General features: G+C 40.2%; 1 protein-coding gene across 21 annotated transcripts in view; it reads left to right on the top strand.

Moving 5' to 3' along the window:
- The window catches only part of LOC148600123 (uncharacterized), a 55435-nt gene that overhangs the window by 12331 nt on the left and 25994 nt on the right, over nucleotides 1-17110 (top strand). For 20 of the 21 annotated variants that reach the window (XR_015917888.1, XR_015917904.1, XR_015917903.1 and 17 more), the window contains exons 5-9: nucleotides 215-12739; nucleotides 13188-13307; nucleotides 14537-14588; nucleotides 15510-15586; nucleotides 16496-16697. Coding sequence is in view for 5 of the 21 variants with exons in the window: in XM_088558301.1 (XP_088414427.1) it covers nucleotides 215-12739; nucleotides 13188-13307; nucleotides 14537-14588; nucleotides 15510-15586; nucleotides 16496-16697 (12976 nt within the window). In the remaining 16 variants the exon portion in view is untranslated. Of the gene's footprint in view, nucleotides 1-214; nucleotides 12740-13187; nucleotides 13308-14536; nucleotides 14589-15509; nucleotides 15587-16062; nucleotides 16447-16495; nucleotides 16698-17110 lie in introns of those variants that run through there. The other variant, XM_088558304.1, reaches the window with a different exon arrangement.

The following is a 17110-nucleotide window of genomic DNA, read 5'->3' as shown; positions in this document are numbered from 1 at the left end:
AAAACCTATTACTTTTAATCACTCACATTAAACATGATTGAAATATTGTTGAATGCACAAGTTGACACGTTTATTCCTTGACAGGACATGTTTGGCCTTTAAATGAGTATATTAGGCTCCCACTCAATGTGGCTGTCCTTGACTGGATACAACTCTCCTTGGACAAAATACAAAACAATTACAAAAATAGTGATTTATAAACTTTCTTTTACAGGGATTACCATGACAGGTATGACAGACATGGTCCACCTCCACCATTTGAAGATGACAGAAGGCACTATGATAGATATCATTACCATAGAGACCGTGGTCCACCACGACCAGATTCACCAGGGTTTGGACCAGGATCTCATGGACCACCACCACCAAGACCAAGAGGAGGACTGTTGCCAACCCCTCCCCCTGGGCCCCCACCTGGCCCCCCTGAACAGCAGTACCCTCCTGGACCTCCACCTCCAGACTATGGCCCTCCAGGACCACCACCATCACATATGGGCCCTCCACCATTTCAGCAAGGACCATACCAGCCACCTCCAGGTTATCCTGGTCCTATGCCTCCTCCACCTATGCAGGCCATGCCGCCTCCAGGAGGAGAGATGATGCCACCTGCTGATCAACAATATTATCCCCCACCACCACCGATGATGGGAGACCAGCAGCAACAGTGGGGACAACCTCCAATGGCTGGAGCACCTCCTCCGCCTCCGCAGTACCCACCACCACCACCACCCATGGACCAAACAATGATGCCACCACAGGCCCCTCCCCCTCCAGTGGACCCAGCCATGATGCAGCCTCATGCGCCACCACCACCAATGGATCCTGCAATGATGCACATGCAGCAACAACCATTGCCTCCCCCTCAGCAGTACTATGAACAGCCGCCACCTCCACAGGTGATGCCGTTCCCTCCTCCACCACCACCTCCTGAGGAGCCTAAACCAGAGAACATTCCTGTACCACCTCCTCCTAAAGAAGAGGAAAGTAAGTCAGATGACATGGAAATAGACACTGCAGAGACAACTGAATCATCACCATTGGTACAAGGACAGGAGGAAGAAACTAAAATTGTTTATGCAGCAGGACCAACAACATTCTCATCTCAAGCTACAGTATCGGCCCCTCCAACAGTGTATTCTGCAGCTCCTGCACCCACATCAAAGTTCATGAATCCAAAATTTTCAACAGGACCTTCAGACTCGCAGCCACCACCACCACCACCAACTGTGGCTTTCCCTACTCAGCTGTACTCTGCCCATTCACTAGCTCAGGAATCTGCTCCAGCTCCTCCAGTTGTTGCCCAACTTACACCTATTCAGTCTGCACCTTCTCAACCATTTGATGAGAACAAAACTCCTGCTCAAAAAGCAGCAGAAGAATTGATGCAAGTGTTTCGCCAGAATAGAGCAGCTGAGCAAGCAACTGAGCCGGAGCCACCTAAGCCAAAAGGTTTCGTACCAGTACCACCTGTAGAGCAACCAAAAGTTGAGGTAGTATCACAGCCTGAACCAGAGACAGAGATAAAACATAATCCACAACCTGAGCCTGAGCCTGAAGCAGAGAAACCTTCTTATCCTACAAAAACTACAGCTCAACAATTACTGGAGAGAATCAAACAGAAGCAAGCTAAGGCTGCTCAGGCCTCAGTGACAGGTGCAGCTACTAACCCTGTACTGAAGTCCACCAGAAGGTTCTTTAATCCTGCCGCTCTAACTGGCAGTAAGGTACAGTTTGCAATGCCAGCAACCAAAAAGAGTGTTACAGCTGAAAGTCCTCTAAAAGACAAAGATGAGGATGCTGACAAGAAAAAGAAAAAGGATGGTAAGAAAGAAATGTATAGACCCGGAATTGATGGGGAAGAGACACTGTCAAGTATCATGCAGAAATACCAGCAACATCAGAAAACTGTAGAAAGTCTGAAAAAGGATAATTCAGATGAGAGTGAAGTAACTGCAGTTCATCCTGAAGCTAACGGTGCGATACCTACTGCTAAGTCTGCTGAATCTTCTGAAGAAAAATTAAAGGGTCTTTATGATGATGTTGAACCAGAAAAGAAAAAGTCTAAATCTGATGAAATAAAAGAAGACATGAAAGAAAAAGAAAATGTGAAAGAAATCGAGGAGAAGAAGCCTGCAGTGTCCCCAGAAAGGAGAAGAGATGATGACAGGTCTAGTAAATCTAGAAGATCACCTAGTGCTGAATCTGAAAGTTCAAAATCTAGACAGTATAGGTCATCAAAGGAGCGGCAGAAATCCAAGTCTCCCGAACGTAGAGATAGAGATTCCCGTGATCGTAGGGATAGAAGGTCTAGATCAAGGTCATATGAGAAGTACTCCAGTAAAAAAACAAGGAGATCACCAAGTCCGAGGAGAAAAGATTACGATGATCGACAGAGGAGGGCTCGTCGTTCTCCAAGCCCAAGATATAGTGACAGCCGCAGAGAAGCTGATTATAGAAGGCGTGATCGTAGCAGTAGTCCTTATAGTAGGGGATCCAGGAATCGTAGACAAGAAAGGTCTCCAAGTCCTAGATCAGACTATAAATCAAGACAGAGAGATAGGTCCCAAAGTCCGAGGTCAAGAAATTATAGAGGTCAGCAAAAGGAAAGATCAGAAAGTCCCAGAAACAGGAAGGCTAAGGATAGATCACCTTGCCCAGATGAATACAGAGGACGAGGTCAGGAATATTCTAGAAGCCCTGAAGACAGACGGCCCAGAAAGACTCCAGAAGAGACTTATTTTAAACAAAGACAACAAGAAATACCAAGAGAGTCTGATTTCAGATCAGGAAACAGGCATGATTTATCACCTCCTTTACAAGAAGACTTTAAATCTGGTAGAGGAAGAGATTATGGTCTCTCCGATCATAGATCAGTCAAGCAAAGGCAAAGAACACCAAGTCCTAAAAGAGATGAATACCTTTCTTCCAAACAGAGGAACCATTCTCCTAGTCCAGACCCTACTGACTTTAGACGGCAACAATACCCCACAGAAAGGAGATCATCTGACTTCAGAACTTCTAGACCAAGAGAGCAGGATTCCAGTCCCGATTTTAAGTCTAAAACAAGAGAAATGTCACCAAGCCCAAGATCTGCTAAATATCCATCAAGACCAGTGGAGAAATCTAAAGCCATTTCACCACCTCCCAGAGAAGTAGAGCCCAGAAGGAGAAGTCTTGAGCGTAAACAAGAGAAACATCTCCAAGAGGAGAAAAGATCTAAATCAAGAAGAGACTCCTCAAGTTCCTCATCCTCAAGTTCAGATTCAAGCTCCTCAGATGAATCTGACAGTGAGAGGTCATCTGCTGGCACTCCTGAAGATGAAAGAATCAAGAAAGAAAAACGAGAAAAGCTGCTAATGGAACTCAAAAGCATTGAAGAAAGTTTGGAGAAGCAGAGAACAATGAAAAAAAAAACTAAGGGCAAAGAAGTTGGAAGAAGTGATGACCGGGAGAGGTCTGAGGACAGACAGAGTTATAAATCAGAGGACAGACAGAGTTATAAATCCTCCCAGTCTGAGGAATACAGGAAGCGAGATCAAAGACAGAGGAAAGACGATGAGGCTAGACAAATGATCCCGGAATATACTGAGAGAGGATACGATGATCAAGTGAAACAACCAATTCCTGATCGATACATGAAATCTGTTGAGAAGTACCAGAAGGAGTATAAGTCTCGTAGAAATGACTATGATGAACCATTGAGAGGAATGAGGGAAGAAATTGGGCAGTCATATAGAACAGAGGAAAAGTGGACAAGGACAAAAGATCCACAAATAGATTCAGATTACGATGGAGACAATCGAGGGGTTCCTAGTAAGAGGGTTAGTGATGATGATCGACGGTACTCAAAAGAATCTAAAAGTTACTTCGATGATGATTTGCCAAGGGAACAGATAGATTTGAGAGTAAGAGAAGATAGAAGGTCTGATTCAAGGTTTGAAAGACCTGATAGCTCTGATGATGAAAGAACGAAAATCAAACCTGAACCAGAAAGAAAAAGGGAAACTAGAGCTAAGTACTCGGATCGTAGTTCGGTTGATGAACCAGAGTATGAAGAAAGGTACAAGTCAAGTAGAAGTGATCCTAGAAGAGGCAGAGAAGGAGATAGAAGAAGAGACTACGATGATGGAGAAGAGCCTGTCGTCCGCCCGAAAAAGGACTATGGGGATAGGAGACCAGAAGGTTATGACAGGAAACCAGTTGAGTATGAAATGAAGAGACCTGAAGATTATGATGATAGAAGAACAAGGGATAGGGAATATAGGGAGAGAAGGCCTGCTGAATATGAAAGTAGGAGACCAGAGTATGGAGACAGGAGAGCAGCTGAGGAGAGAAGGTCAGGAGAGTATGGAGAAAGGAGACAGGGAGATTATGGAGAGAGAAGACCTGTTGATCCTGATGAAAGAAGACCTAGTGAATATGATATTGATGAAAAGCGACGGGAATATGGGGAAAGGAGACCTGGTGAATATGGAGATAGGAGACAATCAGGAGACTTTGTAGAACGGGGAGCAGAAGCATTCCCAGATAGGGGAGGAGAAGAACATGAGAGGAAAAGATCTCAGTATGAATCTAAACCAAGGGGTAAAGGTGATTACCAGGAAATAGATAGGAAGAGGGAATGGCCTGACTTGCCTGTTGATTATGAAGAAAGTCCAAAAAAGAAAGAAAAGCTTGATCCCTCAAAAACCAGTGAATATGAAAGTTATGAAGGTTATTACCAAGGATCAAAGGCTTCATCTGAAAAATCATACGTTGACCCAGTAGATGAGCTGGACTACTATCTCAACAAGAACCCAAAGAAAAATGTTACAGGTCAGCCTGAGAAGAATGGTAAATGGCAGACAGATCCAAGGTCCCAGAGTCCTCCAGATATTAGGCAGTCTTATTATTCTCCTAATCATAGCGGAAGTGAAGAGGATGAAGTTTACGAAAAGAAATCAAAAAAAAAGAAGAAAAATAGGTCAAGGTCACCAGTCAGCAGAGAGTCTAAGAAAAAATCCAAGAAATCTAAAAGATCCCCATCAGAGGAGAGTGAAGAGCATGGGAGGTACAGAAGGTCATACAGGTCTCCCGAAATGGAGGAGTTAGATAGAAGGAGATCTCAATCTCCAAGATACAGGAGACAATCTTCTCCTGAAGAACAACCTTACAATACCAGGGCTGAACGCTACTGGAGACCTCCTGATCATAAGCTAGATGAAATTCATCATTACACTGACAAAAAACACAAAAGTGCTTCAATGGAGAAAGACTTCCCTAAGGTCTTTGAAATGGAGAAGGGCAACCACAAGGTAGATGATGTTGATCAAGATAATGATGAAAAATCTGAAAATGACAAAGAAAAGAGGAAAGATGACTTCTATAATTCAGATCCAACAAAGAAGAAGGAACTGGCAGATCCCCCAGGCTCTGACCATGACAATGAAAATCGTAGTCAAGAGGATAATGCTCCTATAGATGATGATATCCATGAAGAGACAGTATTTGACAAGAACAAGGAAACAGATTATGTTTACGATAAAGGGGAAAGTGAAGACAAACCAACTCGGAGACGACCAAAGCTTCAACGATTACCTGTTCAAAGCAAATCTAGTGCAAGTGATGCTCACTCTGATTCTTCAAGTAGTGATATTGAAAAATCATCAGTTCAAACTTTAGAGGACAAAAGAAAAACCTCCACAGAAACAGGTAGCACTAAGAATGACAAAACTGATGACAATAAATATAGTGAAATTGAATTGACAGAACAAGTTGGACAAGGGTTAAAAGTAACACAGAAATCAACTAAATATATTGATATTCCAGAACCTAAGACTGAGTTGGATGAAACTCCTCTAATCGTATCCACTCGGGGTCCTAAACTTAGTATCATAGCTGATTATGAATCATCTGAAGAGTCAGATGAAGAGGAAGGCAAGACTAAACCAAAAATTCACAGCACTGATTCAGAGACAAGAGAATTTAAATCAATGCCCGAAGAAGCTAAATCAATGCAAGATGTGAACGCAAGTCAGAATCTGGCTGATCAAGTATTCCAGAATATGATGAGTCAAATTGAGGGGAAGAAGTCTACAGCAACTGCTGATAACATGCAAGATTCAAATATCAGAGGAGATTCTAAACAAGATGAAGCAAAATCTGATCCTACTAATGATGCGATAAAACTACAGTACAAGCGAACAAGGTATGGGATTCATGTAAAGTCCAAGGAGACTGATGATAAACCAGAGACATCAATCTCTCCTGAAAGATCAACATCTGGTGGGCAAATAGAAGAGAAAATAGACACTAACTTACCTCAAGAAAAAAAGATAATCAGTGGTATAGAGGATGGTCAACAGGCTGCAATCAACTCATCTGTTAGTGAAGCTGAAAGTCTGATTACTGACACTGACACAATGACAAGTGAAGGTCAGACATCCGAGAAAGACACTGATGGTATTGACCAACTAGAAGGGAAGGAAAAAGGAATGGTTAAGGCTGGCGTGGCAGAATTTAAACAGTATGTAGAAAAGAGAACAAATCCAGCTGTTTCTTTGGATTCTCAGTCAGACCTTGTTAGTGGGCACTTATCTTACCAGACCAGTGATGACAATGCACAGTTATCAACAAAAGAACATGGAAAGAAGAAAAGCAAAAAATCCAAGAAAAAGAAGAAGAAGCATAGAAGTTCTTCTGAATATGACGAGAGAAAAACTGATGAAGACGAAGAAAGATTTGAAAGTGGAAATCAAGAAAGAGCAGATAGAGAAAGTCTAGAGAAGAAGACTGGAAGGGACAGAATTTCTGGTGATGAAACTCATAAGGGTGTAAAACAAATGGATGATGAGAACTACCAGGATGAAAGAGAGACCAAAAAGACGGAATCAACAGATTTTGTCAAAGAATCTCAATCTAATGTCACATCCAGGTGGTCCCTCAGGTCTAGAGGCTCAGATGTTAAAGAGGTTAGTCCAAAACCAGCCAGAATTAAACAATTAAGGAAATCTGAGGATGCTCCAGATTCTTCTGTAGGAGAAGAAAGACAGGCAGCAAGAAGGAGAACCAGGTCATCAAGATCTGCTGAAGGTTTTGTGGACCAAAAAACTCCTGAGGTACCAATAGAAAGACAGTTATCAAAACGTCACAAGAAATCCAACAGAGAAGATGTGGAAAAGGAAAGTGATTCCAAGCCTGGTTCGCTTTCAGTTGACTTGTCAAGTGTAGCTCTTCCAGGTGAAGGCATCAAGATAAAGATCTTCAATGAAGCAGTCAGTCCTACAAGTCCAAAGAAGAAAGCTCAGAAATTGGCTGTAAAATCAACAATGACTTGCTCTGTTCGATTAGAAGACATTGTTCTACCTGGGGAATTGCCTTCTGTAGTGTCTAGCCAACCAGAATCTTCAATTTCAGATGCTAGCCAAGATGATCATAAAAAGCAGGTTGTTCCATCTGATACAAAAGGTGGAAATTTAGCATTGACTTCTTCAACCAAAGATGCTTCAATGGAATCTCAAAGTGCTGAACCTTCAAGAAAGGAATACCCTATCAGATCTCAAGGGAAGACAACTCAAGCACAACAGTCCATGCTGCCTAGAACAACCTTTCCCTTTCGCTCAAGAAAATTGCCTGATGATAGGAGGCAGCCAATCAAATTTGGTCTACCAAAGACAGGAAACACTGGTAAAATATGGACAGATGATGAAGATGATTTTGATTTTGCTGAGAAACTCGCAGGTAAAAAAGAAGAAACCCCTGAAGTTGAGGTTGCAAGTGGAGAAATGGAATTGGAACAAGAGCCAAGCAATGATGATGGTTTGCAGAGGTTAAAACAATCTCCCAAGAAGATGATTGATGTAGTTCCTACATCAAACTTCAAATCATCAGCTGAAAATACTGTAAGAGGAGACAGCACTGATGACAAATCTAATGTCAGTTCCACTGACAATGAACCCGCAGAAATGCTCAAAACTGATAGAGGAAAGGTTAAGAAAGACAGAAGAAGTGGAAAGAGTAGATGGGACACACCTGAAGAATCAAACTTGCTTGCAGCTGAGACATCAGACAAAGAACCAGCTGCTATTGAAAATGCTGAACTTAACATTCAACAAAGCAGTAGAAACCTAACAGCTGTTGGAGGACTTAATGTCTCTAATGAGCCAGTGGTGAAGAATGATGAAAACCGTAGCATTAATGATAAGGAACTACCTGCTATACCTCCAGTGATCACTGCTTCAGAGTTGGGATTTCAAGGAGCTGGTGTAATATGTGTAGATACTGGGGTAAAGCATGAAGAAAATTCTCCTGTTCCTCAGCCAGTTGCTGGAGTTGAATCTACAGACAGGGTAGTTACCATGTCAAAAGGCAGAAAGTCCAGGTGGGAGACACTTATAGATCATGCAAACGTTCCTCTGCCAACTGCTGTTAAAGACCAAGAACAAAGTCTAAGCCCTGTTCCGGTACCAGAAGTTGTAGCCATACCAAAAATGGATAACATGGAAATCAGTCAGGTTAAAGAAGTTAGTCAGAATGAGCCACCTGAAGCTGACCTTTACGACCCTCTAGAACCGACTGCAGATGATTTGTATGATCCCATGATGCCAACAGATGATGAGCCCGTTCAAGTTCCATCTGTGGCTGAAAGTGATAAACCAGAATTGGTCACTAAAATATCTAGTTCACTTAGTATCGGTTCTGCACCGCAGATGGTACCTCCTCCTGAAATCGAGGTAAAAATAGAACCAGTTTCAGCTGTCTTGGGTCATTCCAGTGGCGTCAAAGTACCCATTGGTCTTGCTGGTGAACATGAGAGAATTCAAAGTCAACCCATCCCTGCTGTTGGTATACCATTACCAAGTAAAGAAACAGTAAGTGCTATACATCCAGGTGCTGGGGATAAACATAAAGTACTGTCTGGACCTGCTGCTGAAGTACTTTTCCTGGGCCAAGCTGCTCCAAGTAATATCCAATCTCCTGTTTCAGCAGACAGAAAAAGTACTCTGTCTGTTTCTACTGTTGAAATACCATTACCAGGTCAATCCACTCTAAGTAATGTTAAATCTCCTGCACCGACAGAAAAAAAGAAAGTACATCTTGTTCCTGCAGATGAAATACCATTACCAGGTCTAACTTCAGGTTTGGCTGTAGGTCCTTTGCTCAACATACCGCTTCCTGGGGAGAAAGCAACTACAGGTAGCCAAAATCTTAATGACCCCATGGAGCCAACTGATCTGGTGGAAGATACATCTGTGAAAAAGAAATCCCAAACAAAACCACTTGAGAAAATAGAAACTGTTAGTAAAGTGGATGCGGATTCTACGCATTCGTCTTCTGTAAAACATGAACCTTCATTGTCAGATCTTGGCGAAAATATTCCAAGACAAAGTGGTATAGTGCTAAAACCAAAAACCTCCATACAGGTCATCCAGAAAGGGCAACCAATCAAATTTGGATTGAGAAAACCGGAAAAAGCTGGGAAATTATGGGCTGACGATGATGAAGATTTTGCTGAAAAGCTGGTTGGCAAGAAGAAACCTGAATTATTAGAAGAGGCAGATGAATCTAATATCACCTCAGCAGTTAACATTCAGGAGTTGAAAAATGAACCTAAGAATTTGGAAGCAGAAATAGTTGATAGTTATAAAAATCAGGATAAAAGTCTACAGAGGAAGGATGAAGAAAGCACTGAATCAGAAAGCATGGTATCAAGTTCAGAAGATACAATTAATCAGCCAGAGCCAAGTGGCATGATAGAAGTAGCTCCTGATGAAAACATCACTGAAGCTGAACCAAGAACAAGTCTGCTCACCAGCAAACAACTGCAGCTTCCATTATCAGAGACAAAACATCCATTAGAACCATTGAAACCTGCCATTGATGGAGGATTTGGTAAATTTTCACCCTTGGGACGACCTAAAGCAGAATTTAATCCTAGCAAACCCTCTCCTACAGTGGAGGAAGGAGAAATATTGTCAGAGGTTGAGGAGAGAAAAGATATTGGTATGGCAATCCAAACCGTTGTCTCAGGCAAAGGTAAAAAGACTGAACAAGTTAGCTCGTCTGAGGTTGAATCTGCTGAGGAAGGTCAAGGTCAGGTCATAGAAAGTATCATTACTGCACGGGGCAAAGCCATGATTAACTATGGTTCCTCAAAGACAAAGTCTGAAAATGATGAACCTGAAGACAAACCAACAGAGCCAGAACATGCTGAAGAGAAAGTAAAGAAAAAGCAGACAGAAGAGGCACTTAAACTTTTGGAGCAGTTCAAAGGAATTGATACAAAGAATGAGGAGGCTATCAAAATGATTGAAAAATTCCGCAGTGTAGACAAAGAGCTGAAAACATTGGATCTTGACAAGCCAAGAAGCAAGAAAGAAGGTTGGGAAAGAGAATCTTATAAAGATAGATATGAAGAAAGCAAGTATCGAGAATCTAATAAGTATAAAGAGAAGGAATCAGATCGTTACTCGAGGGACAAAGATTATGATGATCGTTATTCCAGAGATAGAGACCGTGATGATTACAGAGACAGAGGCTCGGACAAACGACGAGACAGGAAGAGACGAGATGAGGATAGATATGACAACAGAGACAGAGATCGATATGAAAGCAGAGGTCGGGATCGATATGATAGTCGTAACAGATATGATAGAAAAAGGTTCAAGAAAGATCGTTACCATGATAGCAGAGATAGAAGTTACAGTAGAAGTCGAAGCAGAAGTCCAGATAGAAGGAGGAGTAGAGACCAAAGTCGTAGTAGAAGTCGAGACCGTAGTAGAGAAAAGTCTTTCAGGAGACGTAGTCGTGAACGCAGTAGAAGCCGAGAGCGTGGAAGAAAAAGTAAGAGAAGTAGAAAAGATCGAAGGAGATACAGCAGTGATGATAGTGACAATTCAAGATCATCTTCAAGGTCAAGGCAAGACAAAGACTCCTTTCTGGACTCTTCTAAAGGTGAAGTGGACAAACTTACAGAAGAGTGGATCAGAATGGCAACAGAGAAACCTAAGAAATCAAAGACCCAATCTGCTAGCAGTTCTACAAGTGCTACAGGAGTCCAGCAGACTTCCTCTACACCAGGATATTATCAAGATGCATATGGAAATTATTATCCAATCCAAGGATACCAGGGAATGCCAGCAGCAGATGTAGGATATGGTCAACAACCAGCTGGCCCAACACCAGGTCTACTGCCACAGCAAGTTGGTCAAGCAATGCCTCATCAAGCTGGGCCAGGAATGCCACCACATCAAACTGGGCAAGGTATGCCACCCCAGCAAGTGGTACCAGGCATGCCACCCCAACAAGTGGCACCAGGAATACCTCAACAATCAGTTCCAGGTCATGGAGTACCACCAGGTATGCCCCAAGCACAAGGAATACAAGCAACCCAATCACAGATGGGAGGAATGCCACCACAGCAAGTACCCAGTGCAGGCCAAATGCCACAGTACCAACAACCAAATCAGAATCTTTATGGCCAAGGTTATGGGTCACAGAGTCAAATGTATGGAGTAGACCAAACTGTATACGGAGCACAGCAACAAGGTCAAGCACAGCATGGATCAGCTGGGTTATTACCAACTCCACAGGCACGATATTCTCAGGACCAAGCCATGCACCAGGGACAATACCAGATACCCCCAGAATATAATCAAGGTGCTATTCAACAATCACCATTGATTGGAGAGAGACCTCTTGTGAAACCAACTGATTCTTCACCTAAAGTTGGAGGGTTGCAGGGAACAAGGCTGCCATTCCCAATGCCAACTCAACAGAATGTTCCAACATTCAAACCTGCAGTTGCCAAGCCTGAAATCCCTGTACAGAAACTTCAGCCTCCAGTAATGGCACTTGCACAGCAGAAGATACCTGTGACAGCTTCTCCACAAGAGGCAGGCCAATCACCAAGTCAATCAAGGGCTACTGAGTCACCTGTTGTAGTAACTTCTTCCTCACAGGATCTACAACTACCAGAATTGCCCTACCAAGGAGCCATCCAACCAGAAACTTTCAGGATTGATGAAGGAAGACTACTGCCAGAGAAGCCTCTCTCTAAGCCACTGATGGCCCTTAAAGGGTTTAAGATTAAGCAGAAGGGGTTGTCTCTTGTTATGCCTCCCGAAAATGTGGTTAGTAGTTCTCTTCTGTCGGATACTGAGGAAAAACCTAAAAAGATCCCATTACTTGAGGACCCTGCAGAATCAGGAAATACAACACCAACACCAGAATTGGAGCTGCCTAAACACCCTCCTCCATCATCCCAGACAGGGCTCCCAATCAAACTTGGCATGAAACAGGACAAGAAAGATGTTGATCTACAATCTCCACCTCCCTCTGCTTCACCAAGACCTGAAAAAGTTAAATCTCGATGGCGACGATTAAGTGACTTTGAAGCTCCAGCCACCCAGAGTCCTGATAGTAATGCTACTGATGTGACAGCATCTTCTGGTTCAGAAGGTTCACCCCTTAAAGAGCTGACTTCAGCAGACTCTAAGCCTGTGGTGTATGATGCATGGGACCCTTCATCAGATCTCATAATCACTCCTGAGGTGGTGAAAACACCACCAAAAACTACAAAGAAGGAGGTATCAACACCACAGAAACGGGACAAGAAAGACAAAACCAAAGAATCTGAGTCTCCACTTAAAATAGAGAAGCCGAAAGAGGCAGAGAAAGTCAAGGAGCCTGAGGAAGAGAAAGACCCTAGCAAACCTCCTCAATTTGAACCTGTACTGGAAAACTTATATCTTAGTGAAAGGTAAGGGAACTTTGTAGTTTGTCAGGTGGAAATTCAGAGATCTTCAAAAGGAGGGTTTTAGGTTGAAATTTGCTAAATTTTGCACAAAATTAACATTTTACCAACAAAAAGGGCAAGTCTCTGTAATAAATACAATTTTGACAGCAAATTATCCATCACAGATTAAAATCTATTAATTAAATGTGGAAAATCACAAAGTCCATGATTGCTTCTGGTATATATAACACGTGGTCAACATTATGGCATGGTATTTTTTTTAAGTTTTACAGATCTGGAATGAAAGTGTATCTTGTAATGCATATTTACACTTGTCATAATTCATTGGTCTTTCATAGATAAAGTGTGAATCGGAATGCTGCAGGTGAAAGCAAATAAATTAGTATTGACATTAAAATGCAATTGATAAGACTGTAGTTAAAAGGTATATACTTGAAATGAATTGTTGTAGAAAATTGAGTAAAAAGATGAAGAGGATGTTATGTGACTGTTCTATTACTGATGATGAGAAGAGGTTTGGTGTTGAGGCCTGCGGGGAGGACTGTCTCAATCGTATGTTATATATAGAATGGTAAGTAGGAGCTCAATAACTGATACCAAATGGCAGGTGTAAAATTAGGCAATTTTTAGGCAATGGTAACTTAATTTTTGGTTTAATAATAAATATTTTGGTGTTTCTAATTTTTGTAGATGTTGATGGTTCATTAGCTACTTATGCCAAGAGTGAATATTTCATGGAATTTATTTTGGCATTTTTTGGATAGACTGCTAAAATAGGCCAAAATAGGCATTTGAGGAAAATTAATCACTGTACAATAATTAGTTCAATGCTTTCTGTTGGCCTGAAAATTGGTCAGTGAGTGTTCTGTTACAAATATTTCAGAACTGAGGCAAGCTTTTTAAGCAGTCAAGTTCTGATTAGGTAGCCAATACCAAGCATTTATGCAAGGCTAATGATAGCGGTTCAATCAAACCAGAATAAGTATCTGACGGGCCCGCAGAAATGGGTCAGGGAAGTGAATTCAAAGTGAAAGTAGCCTTTAATTTGATTCAAAATTAAAATATTCTATTCAAAAATCAGGAAAAAGTAAATAAGATATATTTACAGTATCTGGTACACTGACATTTGTTTTATTTAGTGGACAACCATTTACCTATCCTATCTAGCCCCTATCAGCCATCATCTATTGTTCAATGTCTAACATAAGAAAATGTGTAAGTGCGATGCTTGGTTGTAGGCTGTGCCTAACTTATATTAAGGAGGTAGACCTAGGGTAAGGGACACAACTCTTACAAATCATTGGAACGTTTGTATTCAGCATTTTACATCAATCTCATATAAGCATCAAAGTAACTTGAACTAATTTCATTCTGTTTCAAAGGAAATCTTGAAAGGCTTTGGTGAAATTGAATATGATACAAACATATCACTGATTTCAAGAGTTATGCCCCTTACCCTAGGTCTACCTCCTTAAATGATTATATTAGTATTGTTGTCAAATGAGAAGATTTGATAGGGGAATTTTCTAGCAGTTTTTATTTCCTGTATAACCAATCAATGATCTTCCATTACAATGATTTTTTTGTGTTATTAATTATATGAAGAGTATTCTAAGGTGTTTTGAATGCATTTGAGAAAAATGTTATGAACAATATTAGGCTTAACATCAGCTTTTTCATTTTTACATGAACACTTACTTAAGAAAACATAGACAATAAATTTCATTCTAAATAAATTCTGCATAATATATGTACTAAAAATGAAAAAAAAAAAGTTACATGTATCTTCCTTGTTTTCAGTGGAAGCCGATGCCAATGTGGAGAATATTGTACCAACAGGAGATTCCAGAAGGTATGTAGGATTTTAATTCTGCCTGCAGTCCATCAAAACATGAAAAATTGCTGACGTCTGAGAAAATTTGAAACTGTTATGTAAAAAATCATAGTTACGAAGTATTATCTTAACTTCTACAGAAATTCCTACAGTGTTTGGTTGTACTCTAACAACTTCCTGTATAATCACACACAGGACAAAACAAACAACAACAACAACAAAAAAACAAATGAAATTAACAGAATTTTTTCACCATAGACATATATTTATAACAGAATTTCAATTTTTAGAACATAGAACTTGTCAAATTTATTTACATGGATAGATGGTTACATAGATAATGAAGGATATGACTTAAATGCAGTTAACTCATATAAAAATACACATTTGTAAAAGAAACAATGGGTAACACTGTTAACATTGAGTTTTAATTTTCTTTCTACAAATGTTTAGAAACATTTTCTTTGCACCTTTTGCTGTAAGACGAGGAGGAAGTGAAATTATTCTCATCTCGAATTACTTTTTCTAATAGGTGTAACTACAATAAAATACATGATGTCATAAGGACTGTCCTTCTTAGGGAGAACAATTTGTCACACAGTGAGGACTGGTGACCATGGGATTAAGTTACATTTTTTTCGAAAGCAATTGGAGTTTTTCTTACTATTTAAGGAGGTAGACTTAGGGTAAGGGACATTACTCTTGAAATCAGTATGAAGTTAGTATTGTATTCAATTTCACCAAAGCATATCAAGTTTCATTTGAAACAGGATCAAATCAGTCCAAGTAACTTTAATACTTACATCAGATTGATGTCAAATGCTGAATACAAACATTCCAATGATTTGTAAGAGTTGTATCCCTTACCTTAGGTCTACCTCCTTAATATTAAAATATGGAAAATGTTACTCGTACTAATTAATTCCTACATTTTGATAGAGACAGTATGCAGATGTGGAACCATTCAGGACAGATTGGAAAGGTTTTGGATTGAAGACCAATGCAGAACTCCAACCGTAAGTTCAAACAGTAGAGACATCCCTGTAGTCAAGTTGTACTGCTCAAATCCAGTGTTGTGAAAGGTTGAATCATATCCAAAATGTAACAAAGATGCAGGAGATAATTGATAATTTATAAGTGTTGTTCAGGATTTGATGGTGACAAATTGAGTTAACTATTAAATGGTTACATGTATTTGCAATAGTGGAATCGAAAATTGATACAACAAATCATAAATACAATGCCGCTATTTCCATCAAATGCAGCTATCAAATATTTCTGCAAAAATGGCAAGTAAAATCTTAACAAACATGTCTGAGTACACTTAATCAGTTGTGAAATACATGTAGGTCCTCCTGAAATTGGTGATGTTATCGATCATAAATACAACTAAATTTGGGCAGGTGCTCTCTCAAAGAGTACAATGTACTAGACCACTAGCTTGACTTAGTAGTACAAATTTGTAATGGAGTGATATGCTTTCTTTATGCAGGCTATTTTGGTTTGGTCCTCCTGCATTTCAAAGATCAAGCTTATAGTGTCAGACTATATTGTACAAATTAATGGAGGCTCCACTAAATTGGTCTGATATTCTTGTCTTGAAATGGATGAAACTTCTTCCATTGTAAAACACATATAAGGAGAGTGAATATGTCAAAGGGACAACAACCCCTGCAGGATGAAAAATACTCTTCAATGAATGACAAGGAACACTCACACCACAGGGCAGGCTGCTCTGGCCCCAAAACAACATTATACACACGTACAGGGAAATGTACATGTATGTTGAGATACCACAACATCAGAAGGACAGCTCAGTATTTCAGTTTGTACCAAAATAATAAGCGTATACTGCCAATAAATGAATTTTTACTCATCCTTTCTCTTTTTTCTTGATTAATTATGTTCATTGCCTGCATTTCCAGTGGTACGTTTGTTATGGAATATGTTGGAGAAGTTTTGGACTACAAAACATTCAAATCAAGGACCAAGCAGTACGCCAAGACTGGAGAGAGCCATTTCTACTTCATGGCACTGAATGCTGACGAAATCATTGATGCATCTTACAAGGGAAATGTGTCACGTTTCATCAACCATAGCTGTGATCCAAATTGTGAAACTCAAAAGGTGAGACTTAAAATCTTGTTTACATGGTAAATGACTGTCCATATTAAATCAGAAGATTGTTATGTTTAGAAAGGACTTGTCAGAATAATTCCTCCTTGTGTGTTACAGAAGACTATTTGATTTTTTTTTTCATCAAAGGGATTTTTAAAATTGATTTCAAATCTTCAATGTATAAAAAAAACAAAATTCAAATCTTCAGTGTATAAAAAAAACCAAAATTTTACTGAGACAACCAGTGTAGAACTTGTACAAGTATTCTACTTTCGAAGTTTATGCATCTGACATGAAAGGAATTAGATTTTTTATTGATTCATCCTATAATGTTGTTAAATTGAAAGTAACATGAGGAATTAATAGCCACTTTTTGAAAACAGTAAGGGAAATTACATTACAATAAGGTTTTACTGACCTTA

The sequence above is a fragment of the Perna viridis genome, chromosome 13, assembly GCF_037379345.1.
Source record: "Perna viridis isolate PV_CMFRI_1.1 ecotype Kerala chromosome 13, ASM3737934v1, whole genome shotgun sequence".
Lineage (NCBI taxonomy): Eukaryota > Metazoa > Mollusca > Bivalvia > Mytilida > Mytilidae > Perna > Perna viridis.
Note: the sequence above shows the minus strand (reverse complement) of the source record. Positions and strands in the feature narration are given on the sequence as shown.